The sequence below is a fragment of the Canis lupus genome, chromosome 1, assembly GCF_048164855.1.
Source record: "Canis lupus baileyi chromosome 1, mCanLup2.hap1, whole genome shotgun sequence".
Taxonomy (NCBI): Eukaryota; Metazoa; Chordata; class Mammalia; order Carnivora; family Canidae; genus Canis; species Canis lupus.
In genome coordinates, this window is record NC_132838.1 from 45,069,726 (window position 1) to 45,085,321 (window position 15,596).

At 38.0% G+C, this 15,596-nt stretch overlaps 1 protein-coding gene across 1 annotated transcript in view; it reads right to left on the minus strand.

Moving 5' to 3' along the window:
* IPCEF1 (interaction protein for cytohesin exchange factors 1) overlaps positions 1-8,298 on the minus strand; it is a 106,969-nt gene extending 98,671 nt beyond the window's left edge. Inside the window, exon 1 of the mRNA XM_072828492.1 lies at positions 8,268-8,298. Within this exon, the coding sequence (XP_072684593.1) occupies positions 8,268-8,283 (16 nt within the window). The 5' untranslated portion in view covers positions 8,284-8,298. The remainder of the gene's footprint in view (positions 1-8,267) is intronic.
* Between the last annotated feature and the right edge of the window lie 7,298 nt (positions 8,299-15,596).

A 15,596-nucleotide genomic window follows, 5' to 3' on the forward strand; every position in this document is an offset into this window, starting at 1 on the left:
TAACGGACACCATGCAGGCATCTGCATTTTTCTGTTAAATTTAAGCTCTATTATCATCTGGATTCTGATCTATTTCCTGCATGCTTTAGAAAATCTTATTCTTTCTTTCCTTCCATTTATTTTCTCCTTTTTATTGTTAACTTTTCCACTCATTTTGCTACATTTCTGCTCTCTCTCCACTTTGAGAATGAACTGACAGATGGTTTTCAGAGCCACAGCTTTTTTTAAAACAGAAACTATGATGATTAAAATTACTTTATTTTCAACACCACTAAAATACTGTGATACATCATCTGAAGAGATTGGCAGACCTCTCCCTCACTTGTCCTTCTTGCATTCCCACAGAAGCTGTCAGTCCTGACAATCAAGACTTAGACAGAAAAATCTACAAATCTAAGCAAGGAAAGCTCCTCTTTCAGCCAATCATGTCAATCTCTGCTCCCAACAGACCATTTTACCATAGTAACAAGGAGGTGGCAAACCGCAAGACATCTTGAACAATCTGCCTCTTTTACCTCCTGGAAGAACCTGCACCAAATACAAGTGGCTGTTGACCATGCCCCTTCAGGAGGCATGAAACTCCTTTGTGTCCCTGGCCCTTCTGTGAGCTTCTAGAACCCAAAACTTCAAAGATTATGGTCTGCACCCCAACATGCCTTTAGGGCCCAAGTGAGTGGGCAGGGCTCTACCAATCTCCCAATGGGGCCTTGGCATGTCACCCTGTGTCCATTGCTCCCAAATGAGACACTTTCCCTTCCCTAGCTCATAGAACTGACTAGATGCTAGAAGAGACTCATCTCTGTGGGGCTGATTCTGTTCTCATGATTGTCTTAAATTCCATAATGTCAGCCTTGTAAGTGATTGCTCTCACAGGCCTTCCAGAATTAGGCTAGTATGCTAACTTTGACTATTCAAATTTTTTATATAGGCAAGGGTCCTGCAAAACATATTTGTACACACACACACACACACACACACACACCGTAGCAATCTAATACAATGCAGGTTAAATCTACATGATTACCTGCCTCTTCTTCTAGGCCATTGACAGATCCCAAGAACTTCTAGGAGCCAGGAATTCTAAAAACACAGTCATTCTAGTTGTGTGTTTAGGCCCAATCTAAGGTATCTGTGATTAAAACCCAAGGAACCTCCTCAGAGGTTTGTACCAGCACGAAGATGCTACATCAAGTAGGGAAAGGGCCATGAGGCCTAAGATGAAGCCAAAGAAAACATTGGGAGCCCCTAGGCAAAATATCAATTACTAGGTCCACTATAGTCTGACCCAGGATCACACCCTGGTTCTCTACAATGGCAGCCCCAAAGTAATGACACCTGATTATTTCACCCCAGTTTGTGAGGGTGAGCACAGATGCAGTGCTCTAAGATGAACCAGACAAGAATGGCAAGAGATGGCCCTTACCTTTCAACAAATTGCACCCCTAAATTTCTCTATTATTCTTTATTCTACAAGAATAATGATCATATTTTCTCTCCATGAAAGATAGCATCTTTCTCTGCTTGTAAAATCCAGACTCTATGTGCACTGTCCCGAGGCAGCCAGTCACCCTATTCAGCTCTCCCGAATGACCTTCCACTTAACACTTTCCACCAGTTACCTACTGCTAGGTAGCAGTGGTCTCTACCATAGGACCATTGCTGGCTGTAAAAAAAAAAAGCCAGGAAAACAAAAACAACAACAAAAAACTAGTACACAAGCTGCCTGCTGTTTGCACCTATTGCTGTGGAGTTGAGCCAAAAGTCCTCTTTTGTCTGGCTAACTCTTTCACTGAGAAATATCACTTTCACATGCCTTATGATTTTGCAACAGTAGTGCCCCAGGCCTTGTCAGACAGGAGAGGTAGAGACCGTAAGGAACTAAACTGCTATGCATAATCATGGGAAGGCTTCTTTATTAAGAATAGGATGACTAGTGTGACATTACCAAGACGGTGACAGAAATTGTTTCTTATTTTGTTCCTCCTCACAAAAAGGACAAGTAGCATCTATTCAAGAACAGGATACCACTGAGAGAATCCTAGAGCACAAGGGTGAGGCCAAAGAAGCACTGTAAGCCTCCAAGATCAAAACAATGCCTTAGAAGGATAAGAGAAGTGGCTACATATTGACTGCATTGCCCTCCCCCAGAACGGGCAGCATTATGTGTAGAGGTCTCCTTTGAGCCTCCAGGTCTTCCAGTGGCAAAAAAGAACCACCAGGGGGACAACCAGTCTCCGCCGGCATTGTGAGTCACTTCATAGGGAGCCTCTACTCTAATATTGCACCACAAGGATTACAGAGAAATTTGTAAGGCCCAGCCACCAAAAACCTGTAATGGAGAAAAGGGGAGGGCCTTACAAGAACCAGCACAAAGATCTTGGCAGACCAAGTTCATGCCTGCAGTGCCCAAGCAGTAATCCCAACCAGCGGTTTTGTTCATCTATAGAACCAAGTTGGGGCTGCATTATGACAGGGAACTCATGGGGGGAGGTGCAGGTCTGTCTAATATCCTAAAACAAGTTTTGCCAGCCCCAGAGCTGTTTTGCCCATACCCGGGCAAGGTGCTGAATCAGAGCCCCACCTGCTGTGGAGAGTGCCTTCCAGCTCCACCTGAGGAAAAGGGCTGATGACAAGTCCTGGAAGCTGTGCCGCCCAGTGGCGCTGGAGCCAAGAGATAAGTGAACAGAACTGGTCTCCTCCAGAGCAAAGCCAGTACCAAGTGTAAAGGTTTTCTGTGCTATATACTTGGGCAGGGGGATTCATTCACAGCCAAGGCTGAGAGTAGCTCCTGGTCCCTCCCCACCAGACAGCCCATTTTGGAAGTTGAGGATAGCCTGGAATTGCTCCTCTCCTCCTACCCAGGCAAGGGGGCTGAAACATAGCCCTACCAGCTGTGGAGAGTGTCTCCTGGCCCCATCAAATCAGAACACTGGTGAAAACAACTGAGAGCTGTATAGCCCAGTGGTGCTTGAGTCAAGAGTAGGGCAGACAGAGCCAATGGTTTGCAGAGCAAAGCCAGTTGGCCCTGTTTGGCCAGGGAACTCAGGGTGCAGCTCGGCTTGAGTTAAGACAACAAAGAGCTTTACTGGCTATAGAGCTGCTTACACCACACTTGGACAGGGAATCTAATTCATAGCCCCACTCATCACTGAATGTAGCCTTTAGCCTGTCTGACGAGAATTTAACCAGAGTGCACATGAAGCAGCAGGGCACATTCAACAGCCCTACATATAGTGGCACTTGAACAGCATAGCTGGTGGCTTCCCTCATCTGCAGAGAAAAACTGGTGGGTTCACCTGACCAGGGGATTCAGTGCACCCTCAGGCCTGACTCAGGTCCTCAAACAACAAGCTGCTTAGGCCTGGGCCCTGGCCTATTGTCCTCCCAGGGCTGGGATGCTAATTTATAGCCTCAACTGCTATTGAATATAGTACCCAGTCCCAACCATCTAGTAACCCCGACCAAAGAATTCAGGCAACTGTGGGACCTATCCTACAGCCTACTTGGGTAAGGAGCCAAGCCAGTACTCCTATACAACTGTGCTCAACCAGTGGCACACCCCCCTTTCTCCATCATTAGAGCTCAAACAGTTGCCTCACCCAAAAACAGACAATAGCAGGTCTCACCTGCCCAAAGATATTACCAGAAGACACACCTGGAAACCCAAACTGAGCTAATTGGTAAAAAAAAAAAAAAAAAAAACTAACTCTGTCTGGAAAAGGAGCCCCATTACCAACATGAAGAAATAAGGATTACATACACACACATACACACACATACACACACACACACACACACATCAGGTAAATATGACACTGCCAAAGGAAACTGGTAAAGCTCTAATAACCAGCCCTAAAGAAATGGATATCAATAAATTCTATACTGTACCTAATATATTTTTTAAGATTTTATTTATTTATTCATGAGAGACACAGAGAGAGAGAGAGGCACAGACACAGGCAGAGGGATAAGCAGGCTCCATGAAGGAAGCCTGAGGGGGTTTCAATCCCAGGTCTCCAGCACCAACCCTGGGCTGAAGGTGGCTCTAAACCACTGAGCCACCTGGGCTGCCCTCTGGACCTAATATTACATTGTATGTTAACTAACTGGAATTTAAATAAAAACTTGAAGAAAAAAAAAAAGAAATGGATACCTGTGAACTGCAAGACAAAGAATTCAGAATAATCCGCTTTGGAAAGTTTAGTGAACTATAAGATAACACAGACAAGTAAACAAAATTAAGAAAACAATGCATGAACAAAATGAGAAGTTTGAAGGAAATAATAACCATAAAAAATAAATTCTCAAGTTAAAAAATATAAATTTGATAGAGTTTCAAAAGTAGATTTGACAATGCAGAAGAAAGAATCAGTGACCTGCATGACAGGACATGGGAAATTATCCAGTTAGAAGGGCAAAAATTAATAAATGAAAAAGAATGAAGAAAGCCTATGAGAATTATAGGACACAATAAAAAATACCACAATATTTGCATTAAACCTGTTAGATCTATCAATGAATTTAGTAAATTTGCAGGATTCAAAATTGATACAAAACTGATACAAAAACATCAGTAGTGTTTCTATACACTACAACAAAATTTCTTTAAAAGAAGTAAAGAAATTAATTTCATTTACAATAAAATACTTAGGAATAAGTATTTATAAGGAGATGAAATAGCTCTAACCTGAAAACTACATGGCACTGAAAAAATAAAGAATATAGAAATAAATGGAAAGTTATTCTGTTTTCACAGACTGGAAGAATTAATATTGTTAAAATGTCAGTACTACCAAAGCCATCCTTTGATTTAATGCAATCCCTATGAAATTTCCCATGGCATTTTTTAAAATAGAAAAAAACCCTAAAATTTATGTGGAAACACATAAGACCCCCAAATAGTTGAAGAAATATTGAGAAGGACAAAGGAGGAGGTATCACACTGCCTAACTTCAAGCTGTACTATAAAGCTATACTCATAGAAACCAGATAGTAATGGCATAAAATAGACAAATAGACCACTAGAATAGAATTTGAAAGCCCAGAAATAAACCCAGGCTTATATGGTTGACTAATATTTGGCAAGAGAGCCAAGGGTACTCAGTGGAGAAAAGACAATCTCTTCAATAAATGTTGCTAGATAATTGGATATTCAAATATTTAAACAAATGAAATGGAACCCATACATTAGAAAGTGGAGGAGGGACAGTAATACATCTTCCAAATTGAGAAGGTCCTTTGAGACCAGAAAGCAAAGTAAGCCACTCCATACTGTTGACACAGTTTTATTCAGGGTAACTTACTGACAGTGGGATTGGATGGATAGATGACCCAGTCACTATGCAGCTATTCTCCACAAAGTGCAGACTTTAGTCCACAGCTTTTATAGAGTGAGGGGCATCATGGTGAGGTCAAAGGGTAGCTATCTAAAGTGGTGCCATCTGTGTGCCAGAGAGAAGTTCAAAACCAGCCTTCCTGCATTCCGGGGAGGGCATATATTAACCTCCATGTCATTGTGCCGACATGAACAAGGAGGGCCAAAGATGGAGTCGGTATTGTCAGCACTCCTACACTGTATCTTTCACCACCTAAACTTAACTTGAAATAGACAGAAGACCTAAATTCAATACCCAAAACCATGAAACTCCTACAAGAAAGCACAAGGAACAAAGCTCCCTGGCTTGGGTCTTTTTTTTTTTTTTTTAATTTTTATTTATTTATGATAGTCACAGAGAGAGAGAGAGAGAGAGAGAGGCAGAGACACAGGCAGAGGGAGAAGCAGGCTCCATGCACCGGGAGCCCGATGTGGGATTCGATCCCGGGTCTCCAGGATCGCGCCCTGGGTCAAAGGCAGGCGCCAAACCGCTGCGCCACCCAGGGATCCCTGGCTTGGGTCTTAGTAATGATTTCTTGGATAGGACACCTAATGCACAAGCAACAAAATCAAAAATAAACAATGGGACCAAGTCAAACTTAGAAGCTTTTGCTCAACAAAAGAATCCATCAACAGAGTAAAAAGAAAAACCTACAGAATGGAAAAAAAAGTACTTCCAAGGCATGTATCTGATAAAGGGTTAATATCCAAAACATATAAAGAACCTCTACAACTCAAGAGCAAAAAACCAAATAACCCAATCAAAAAAAATGGGCAAAGGACCTGAACAGACATTTCTCCAAAGAAGATATATGAAAGGTCAATGGGTACATGAAAAGATGCTGAACATCACTAGTCACTAGGAAAATGTAAATTAAAACCACAACAAGCCCACCTCCATGCCTGTTAAAATAGCCATCCATCATCAAAAAGACAAGGGATGACAAATGTTGGCGAGCATGTGGAGAAAAGGGAACCCTCACACACTGTTGGTGGGTAAATTGGTGCAGCCACTATGGAAAACAGTATGGAGGATCCTCAAAAAATTAAAATTAGAATTACCATATGATCCAGCAATTCCACTTCTGAGTATTTATCTGAAGGAAATCAAAACACTAACTTGAAGAGATGCCTGAGCCCCCATGATCATAGCATTCTTCATAATAATCAAGACACACAAGCAACCCAAATGTCCATCAATAGATGAATGGATAAAGAAATTTTGCTATATATAGAAATTTTGGTATATATATATATATATATATATATATATATATATATACACATACAGGGAGAGAGAGAGAGAAATTTTGGTGCATATATATATGCAATGAAATATTATTCAACCATTAAAAAAAGGAAATCTTGCTATTTGGTACAACATGGATGGACTTTAAAGGTATTACACTAAGTGAAATAAGTCAGAAAAAGACATACATGAATCTAAAAAAAACAAGCAAACTCATAGAAAAAGAGATCAGACTTGTGGTTACCAGAAGCAGGGATTGGGGGAGGAGGAACAGTAGGACAGTGGTCAAAAGGTACAAACTTCCTATTATAAGATAACTAAGCACTAGAGATATAATGTACACTGTGATGACTAGCTAGCACTGGTGTATGACATAGGAGGAAATGCTAAGAATTATTATCACAAGGAGAAATGTTTTTCCCTTTTTTTTTGTTCTTTCTTCTTTTTTTACCATATTTATGTCAGATGGATGTTTGCTGAAGCAATTTGAGTAGTCATTTCACAATATATGTAAACCAAACCATTATGCTGTCAGGGAATACAGTCAATAATAATGTGATAACTTTGTATGGTGACTGATGGTAACTAGACATCATGGTGATCATTTCATAATGGATATAAGTGTTGAATTACTATGTGGTACGCCTGAAATGAATATACTATACATCAACCATATTTCAAGAAAAAAAAGAAAAACCATCATGCTGCATACCTTGACCTTACATAGTGATATCATTTATTTCTCAAAAAAACTGAGAAAAAAATTTTTTGAAGAATAGAGTGACTTCTCTTAGAGGCTCTTACAATGATATTGGGCAGAATTACTACAAACTGTTTTTAGTCTGCATGCATGTCAACTCTATAAAGTAACATCACCTATACTTTCAAAAATAAACTACCATACAGAGCAAGTAGACCACCTGCATTACACAGCTAGGAAGTTATAAAGTCAAAATTTGAATTCAGGTCTTCAGACTCCAGGCTTTGGACATGAGCAGTATTGTCTCTTATAATAAACATTGCCTTTTTAACTTCTCCTTAGCAACATGCTTAATTTTCCTGCAAATAGTAAATCTCGTTACATTCTTGCAGGATGAAAGAGTAGCATAATTCTTGTAGCTACCGAAGTCCAGGCATACAGTGGGTGCCTAATAAATACCTACTGGCATATATTGACCCTATCTTTAGGATAAGTTAGAGTAGGTAAGTTATTTACCAAATTTGGACAATTCAGAAGGGGCTTATGTGACTCAAAGTAATTGACAGCTTGTACTCAAAGGGCCACATGTGTGTCCACAGATCAGCTGCCACTGGGTCATGCTGAAGGATCAGATCAGGAAGGAATAGAGCTCCTAGAAAGAGACACTGGAGAGCCAAACACAGCTTGTTTGGTAATTGAGTATCCTCTCCAAGCTTTCGTTCAGAAATAATGTGGGGCTGACCTCCCGGTCGTCATCCGAAATGGGCAGGCTATTCCCTCTTCTTAGCTTGCCAACAACCCTGATCCAAGTACCTGAGTTTTGCTTCTGTTGACAATGTTGGGTTAAGGTTTCCAAAACTTCTAAAGCAAGAGTGACAGATGTAGCCAAGACACACCTGTTTATCCTTTTGGAAGAATTGCTAAATTAAAGTTATTCTACATACCCTTCAATTGAGACATTTGTTGACACAATCCAAGCATACCATCTCCTTCAAGAATAGATGGCTTTCTCTGGCTGGAATCATAACACGAATGCAAAGAGACACCTAGTGGACCAACATGGTAAGTACACTAGTTAGCTGGAGACCAAAGACTGAAACACTGACTCCCTCATTTAACACTCTTTTGATTTCAATAGAGCTTTTTTTTTTTTTAACTACCAGAGTTTTAAACTCAGAAATTTAGGTTTTATAAATGAATATTTTGTGTTTCTTTCTAAAGGAAATGTTTGCTCTTCTATTTGTTTTTTAATTAAGCTATCTTACTGCATGAGTCCTGAGAAGTAATACAAAAATTATAGGACAGATTGTAATAGGCCAGACACTTCAGTTCACCTGAAGTGAACACAGGTATGATTATTCTTCTGTTTCCATCCATTTCTAGACTTTGTGTGTGAGATTTTTCCATTTGTCTTTAGGTTATTTTATTCTTGCTTTTAATTCAGTAAAGCCAAAGACTTTTTTTTTCCCAGCCCAGCTTCCTGTGGTCCGCCCAGCTTCCTGTGGCCCGCCCAGCCTTGTTACTTCACACTGCCTTTCTCACTCACACCTCACCTACACAGTTTTATATCCACATCTTCACAGTCAACTGGTGCACCTGCCACTCTTTCACCTCCCTAGATATAGATAACATCATCAAACCTCAAAAGTAAAAGTCTGTCATCACAAAAAACAAGGAATCAAAAAAAAAAAAAAAAACAGGGAATCATCTCTTTTTTTCTTTACCCCATATTACTGAAATTTGGTTATGACCCAAGTTCAGATTAGAAATCGTTTTTAATTAAATAGGTATGCTTAACTGACATTAATATGACCTCAGGGACTCACGTTCATAGGATTCTAGATCTGAAAGAAGTAGGCTTATTCTGGGGGGAGGCAGATGACATTTACACAGTCTGATTACTCTCCGATAGCTGTGCTGTAAAAACCCATGTGGATAGTCCCAGGAGAATGAAGTGCCCAGTGCAGAACAAGAAGCCAAAGGATGCTGAGGCTCTAGATGTGGAAATGAAAAAGTGATTTTAGAAGTAGATTCTCCTCCCAACCACTCCAGCTAAAACTGAGTGGAACAGAGATGAGCTGCCAAGCCTCATCCTTCCCAAATCCTATCATGGACAAAACAAGAAGGTCCTTACTCCACCGTTTTGAATAAGTAAAGTGGTCTTTATTTTCTCCATCACATATTTGATGGTGAAATGTTGAAATTAGGAATAAACCAACCAAAAAAAAAAAAAAAAAGGAATAAACCAACCATGTTCACCATCATTCAACCACATTGTATTAGAAGGGCTCATTTAAGAATCAATTTAAAATTGTTTTAATTTTTATTAAATTTTAAAATTGATTAAAATTAAATTTAAAATTAATTAAAAATAAAAACTATAATGATTAAAAATAAGAAATTAAGATTGTATTTTCAGATGGTATTACATGTGGAAAAGGTCCTACACATGAATTATTAAAACTAAAAGGTGGAAGAGTAGGGTTGCTAGATACAAGGCCAATATGTAAAAATCAATATCATTTTTATATACTACAAAAATAGCACTAAAATAAAATTTTTAAGAAAATACCTATACAGCAACATCATCAAACTTTCACATAATTAGAATGAATCTAACAAAAGATGTGTAATACTTCTACAAAGAAATTTGTAAATCTATAAAACATTATTGAAAGAAATTAAAGAGCTAAATAAATGGAGAGGTATGTCATGTTCATTAATTAGTTGACAACATTCAGGGGAATATAAAGATGACTATGGTTAATGTTTTTAATTTGCTGCTAATTCTATCTTATAGTCTTAAGGATTATCCTACCTTTTCTTCTAGAACTTTTATTGTCTGCCTCTCATATTAGATTGGCACTTTACTTACAATTGATATTTTTTAAGATTTATTTATTTATTTTTAGAGAGCAGGGGACAAAAGGGGAGAGAGAATGTCAAGAAAACTCTGCACTGAGTACAGAGCCCCAAGTGGGGCCCAGTCTCATGGCTCTGAGATCATGACCTGAGTGGAAACCAAGAGTCAGATGCTTAACCTACTGAACTTCCTAGGTACCCTTCTACTTACAATTCATTTTTTATCATAGCTTCAAATAAGAATAAAGTTTCATTTTTTAAATTAATTACCAACTGTTTGAGTATCATTTATGTAAAATACATCTACTTCCTCTTTGGCTCTAACCATAAAGGAAAATCTTCATAAGTTGGAACACTCTGAAATTAAGAATTTCCACTTACCCAAAGACAACATTAGGGATTGTAAAAGCGAGTAAGTGAATGAGGAAAGATATGTACAGTACATTTTATTTATATAATCCTATACCAGAATGTATGAAGGAGTTCTATAAATCATTAAGAAAGAAGCAAAAAATCCAAGAGAAAAATGGGAAAGGACTCAATAGCCATTTCACAAAAGAGGATATCAATTAGCCAAATACATAAGAAAAGGTGCTTAACCTCAGTAACAATCAGGGAAATGCAAGGCAAAATTGCTAAAATCATGAAATTTTAAAAGACTGACAATACCATGTGTCAGCAACATTGTAAAACTAATTAAAAAAACTCTCAAACACTACTGTTGGGAGTGTACATTGGAGCAACCATTCTGGAAAACTGTTTAGCAATATCTGCTAAAGTTGATCACATGCATAGTCTATGATCCATAAATTTTACTGTTAGGTGCACATGCATCAGATATGCATGCAAAATGTACACTGAACACATGTATAACAATGTTTCTAGCAGCTTTATTAATAATAGCCAAAATGTTCATAAAAGCCCAAATGTCCATCAACAGGAAAGTGGATAGTCATACAATGGAACACTACTTAGCAATAAAAAGGAAAAAAATTACTTCTACTTAGAGTCACATAATGCTGAGAGAAAGAAGACAGACACAAAAGAATATAAATAGGCAAAACTAGACCATCATTTAGTAAGGTACACTTGGGTCATAACAGTATAAAAGAAATCAAGGAAGCAATGAACTACCACAAATGGCACTACTAAAAGAAAATTTAAATCAAGAAGGAAGTCAAATGAGAAATATTTAGAATTTATCACCATTGAAAACACTACGCATTAAAATCCTTAAGGGATATAACAAAAGTATGTTTTAGAGGAAGATGTATATCTTAAATACATTCAACAAAATGCAAGGAGGAATGAAAAACAAATAAGATAAGGGCTTACCACATGAAAATGGAAAAACAGCAAACTAGCAAACCAAGAAAGAAATAGGAAAAATAAAGGCAGAAATCAATGAAATAGAAAAATATAGAGAAGATTAATAAAACACAAAGCCAGTTCTTTGGACAAAAATTAATAAAATAGAACTCCAGCAAAACTGGTTATGAGAGGAGGAGACATTAAGTACAAATAAAAACTTCTGAGTGACAGCTCTTAGCCTGCCAATTATTCAGCCTGAAATTAACTTCAAAAATTCTATTCGGATGCAGGCAAACGATTAAGAAGAAATCTAGTGTAGAGAGATTGCCTAATAACCCATGTTGCAACCTGCTCTCCTGAAAGAAGCAAAATATTCTTTGCCCAAATCTAGCTTATTCTTCCATACATTGGTCAGAGGGTGTAAAAATCTAATGGAAATTGGAAACAAAGTACGGAGAAAAGCAGAAAAAAAAATATTGCTTGTAAATTTTTTCCAGGCAAAATCACTTAATATTTAAAGATTATTGTAACATATAAGGACAATTATATACACTCAAAATTCAAAATCAGGCAAGTTGAAAATTACTATCCTGTTTCTGAGTCTGCTTCTTTCTTCCACCTACTCATTTTGTCCCCTTTTAACAGAGATCCCACTTCTCAATGCTCACCAGAAGGATCTTCTCTTGGACATTTATTAATCTTTGTCTCACCAGCTCCTTTTACTTCCTCTCCTTGTGGCACTGTCAATCATATGGTCCCACATCCACAGTATATGGCTTAGGTTTGCCAATCATTCACTCATTTATTGAATATTTATTGGCTAACTACGAAGCAGGCATAGTTTTAGTCTGAAGATAGAACACTGAAGAGATAAAACCTCCTTGCCCTCCTGAGATTTACCTTTCATGGGGGTAAACAATTAACAAGATAAATTAATAAAATAAACGACATATGATATGGAAATAAATGAAGAAAAATATAATAGAGACAAGTAATTTAGAGGGTTGTCATTTTAAATACATGAAGGAGAACATTCTCGCTAAATCCATGACATTTGTGTGAAGACCAGAAAGAGGTAAGGAAGCAGTCAGTGGAAATCTAAGGGTTGGAGCAGCCAGGTTTAGAGAACAGCCAAGGCAGAGGCCTGAACTGGGAATTGAAAATGTGTCTGGCATGTGTAAGGCACAGCAGGGAGGCCAGCATGGCAGAGGATGAGTGTGCAATGGGAGGAGAGAGGTAGGAGATGAGGCCAGAGGAAATATGGGAGGCCAGCTCATGAGGATCGTGGGTGGTCTTGTCTTTTGAGTTACTGTTAAAGACTTTGGCTTTTCATGAAGTGAAACAGGCCAGCTTTATAGAGTTTGATCTGACACACATGTTAACAGCTCTGGCTTCAGCATTAACAAGAGAATGAAGGAAGCAAAAACATAAACCCGGAGGCCAGTTACAAGGCTACCGCAGTAATCCACAGAAGATATGAGAATGCCTGGACCACAATGAAGGGAGAGGTATAAGAAGTAAATGAACCAAAGTATTTAACATCTTTGTCACAATGGCCAATTCAGAAAAGAGGTTAAGGTTAGCCAGGAAATTCTGCCTACAGCATTGAGGAAAGAGACGTCATTTTTTTTCTGAGATTTGAGCCATGAGCACAGGGCAAACCTGGAGTTAGCAGTGACCGCCTTGGTGACCTTGGTGACTCGGTGGGGAGGATAGAGAACAAAACCAAAACAGTGACAAGAGAGCCCAGGGAGACAGGAGGAAAAAGAAATCTTCCTGTGCCACAAAATGCTGAACTAGACATATTTAAGAAGATGAAGAGCTGAGTATGACTTATGGAATTGCAGAATTTCAAAGGCATACAAAGAATTCTCAAAGTTTACCAATGGGATAAAATGGTATCTACAAAGAAGCAAGAATAACATCAGATCTCTTACAGGCAACATGGAATGTTAGGGGTTATCTGAGGAATGCCTTCAAAGTTATGAATCCAAATAAAGGTATACATAAAATTCTATATCTAAACGCACAATTAATCATGAGGGCAAAATAAAGACATTTGCAGACATGCTTATTCTCCATGTGTCTGATATGAAAGTATTGCTTGATAAAATATTTCGATAAAAAGAAAAATTTAAGGAAGAAAAAATGAGATATAAGAAAGGCAAGAAAACAAACAAATAAATAAAACCATGAAGTTAAGACTCAGAAAAAGATGACCATACAATAGAAAAAAAGTCCCGAAGTATAAAATAAATTCAGAATAATCTATTAAAGTTGATCTAAAGTATGGTTTCTTATTTCCAGTTCCATATTCCTGGCACTGATTTTGCAATCAATTCTTACTGCACTTGGAGTTCCATTTAATTTCAAGTTATGGTTTTATAGAAAAGAAAAAGAAATAATGAAATATGATTAATAACACAAATGAAGCCTAGAGATGCATTGACATATGAGGGCCATTTTTTTCTTTAGACATTTTTTCCATAATTCACTATTTCTATACCTTCACTGCTTCCTTTTCAATAATCCTTGTTTTATTTATTCCTACCTAAAATTAGCACATGAAATACGTGCAATTAATACAAAGACATGAAAATTACTTACCTACATGGTAAAACATAAGGAATTACAAATGTGACTGATTCAGGAAGGAAAATTGTTTTATAGAAATGCCCAATTCAAGACTTTCCAGCAAAATTCATCAAAGAGGAAATTATTGACACTCATTAAATCTAGTTTTTCTTTCCTCCCTCGTGCCCCCCAGAAGACCACTGGCCCCAGGTTGTTGGGAGAGGTCACGTGACTAGTTCTGACCCATCAGCTCTGGGTGGAGGTGATGTGCATCACTTCCAGTCTAGAGAAGAGTATGAGTGCTCCACTTTCTCTCTTCACCCATCATGGCAAACCCTGAAGCCACCTGCTACCACGGTGGTGCCACGAAGAGGTGGAGCTTCCATCAGCCTGAGAGATCATGTGGAGAAGAGGGGACTTCTCCTCTCGTGTGACCAGAACATACAGTGTGAATAAGAAATAAAAACTCCTTGTATTAAGGCAGTGAGGTTTCAAGGTTCATTTGCTACCACAGCATAGCCTTTCCACCCCCTGATGAGAGCTCCCTGTGCCTCACTATTCATTTATGAAAGTCTTTGCTAAATTTCTTTCTTTCTTTCTTTCTTTCTTTCTTTCTTTCTTTCTTTCTTTCTTTCTTTCTTTCTTTTTTTTTGCTAAATTTCTTTATGTTTAGATTTTTCCTGTGTAAAGTAAACTGACATATACCCAAGGTCATTAAACCCTTTTCTGGACACTTTAGCTGGAAAGTAGTTTTATTAGGAAAGACATCGGTATTTCTATGGAGTATAATAAACAAAGGAAAAATGAAATATCTGGCAATCAGAATATTTTCCTCCCTGAATAAGCTTATTCCTCCTCCTCTCCTCCTCCCTATGCTCATTGTACATAAATAATAAATGCAGAAGATTTTCTGAGAAAGTGCCCAACTGATTTGTGAAAATAACCTCAAAAGACTGAGACTTTCCACTAATAATCTCTCAGTTTTGGGTTCTGAATTCTCATAATTGGGTTCTGTCCCTTAGAAAGCTATATCTGTATTTTTGAACCAGAATTTAAGAGTACACAAATATTATTTAGCCAGAAAAAAAAATACCACAAATGATAACCTGTTCTCTTGATAATTTGAAAAGCTTACAGATTCTCTTTCAAACCTTAATATAAGTTTGTTTTTGTTTTTGTTTTTGTTTTTGTTTTCAGCTAGCCAAGTCTCTCCTGGTAATCCAGTTGTCCCCATTCCTGTTCACATTGGCATATTTTGTGCAAAAAGAAAAAAAAAATCATGAGCCTTCAGAAGAAAACATATGTGGTCATCTATTCCTTAACTGCCAGCTCACAAGATTTTAACATAGTTTATTTTAAACTAAGCCAGAAATCCTTGGAGTCCCAGTTGTTTTTCCATTAGAGGTATGAAATTCGGCCCCACATGTTTCTGTTCTGGAAAAAGTCCATTGACGCTCTAAATCACCTGGTAACATAAATTAAGTAGGTCTTAGAACATAACCCTCATAGGCGCAGCAGGAAAAAAT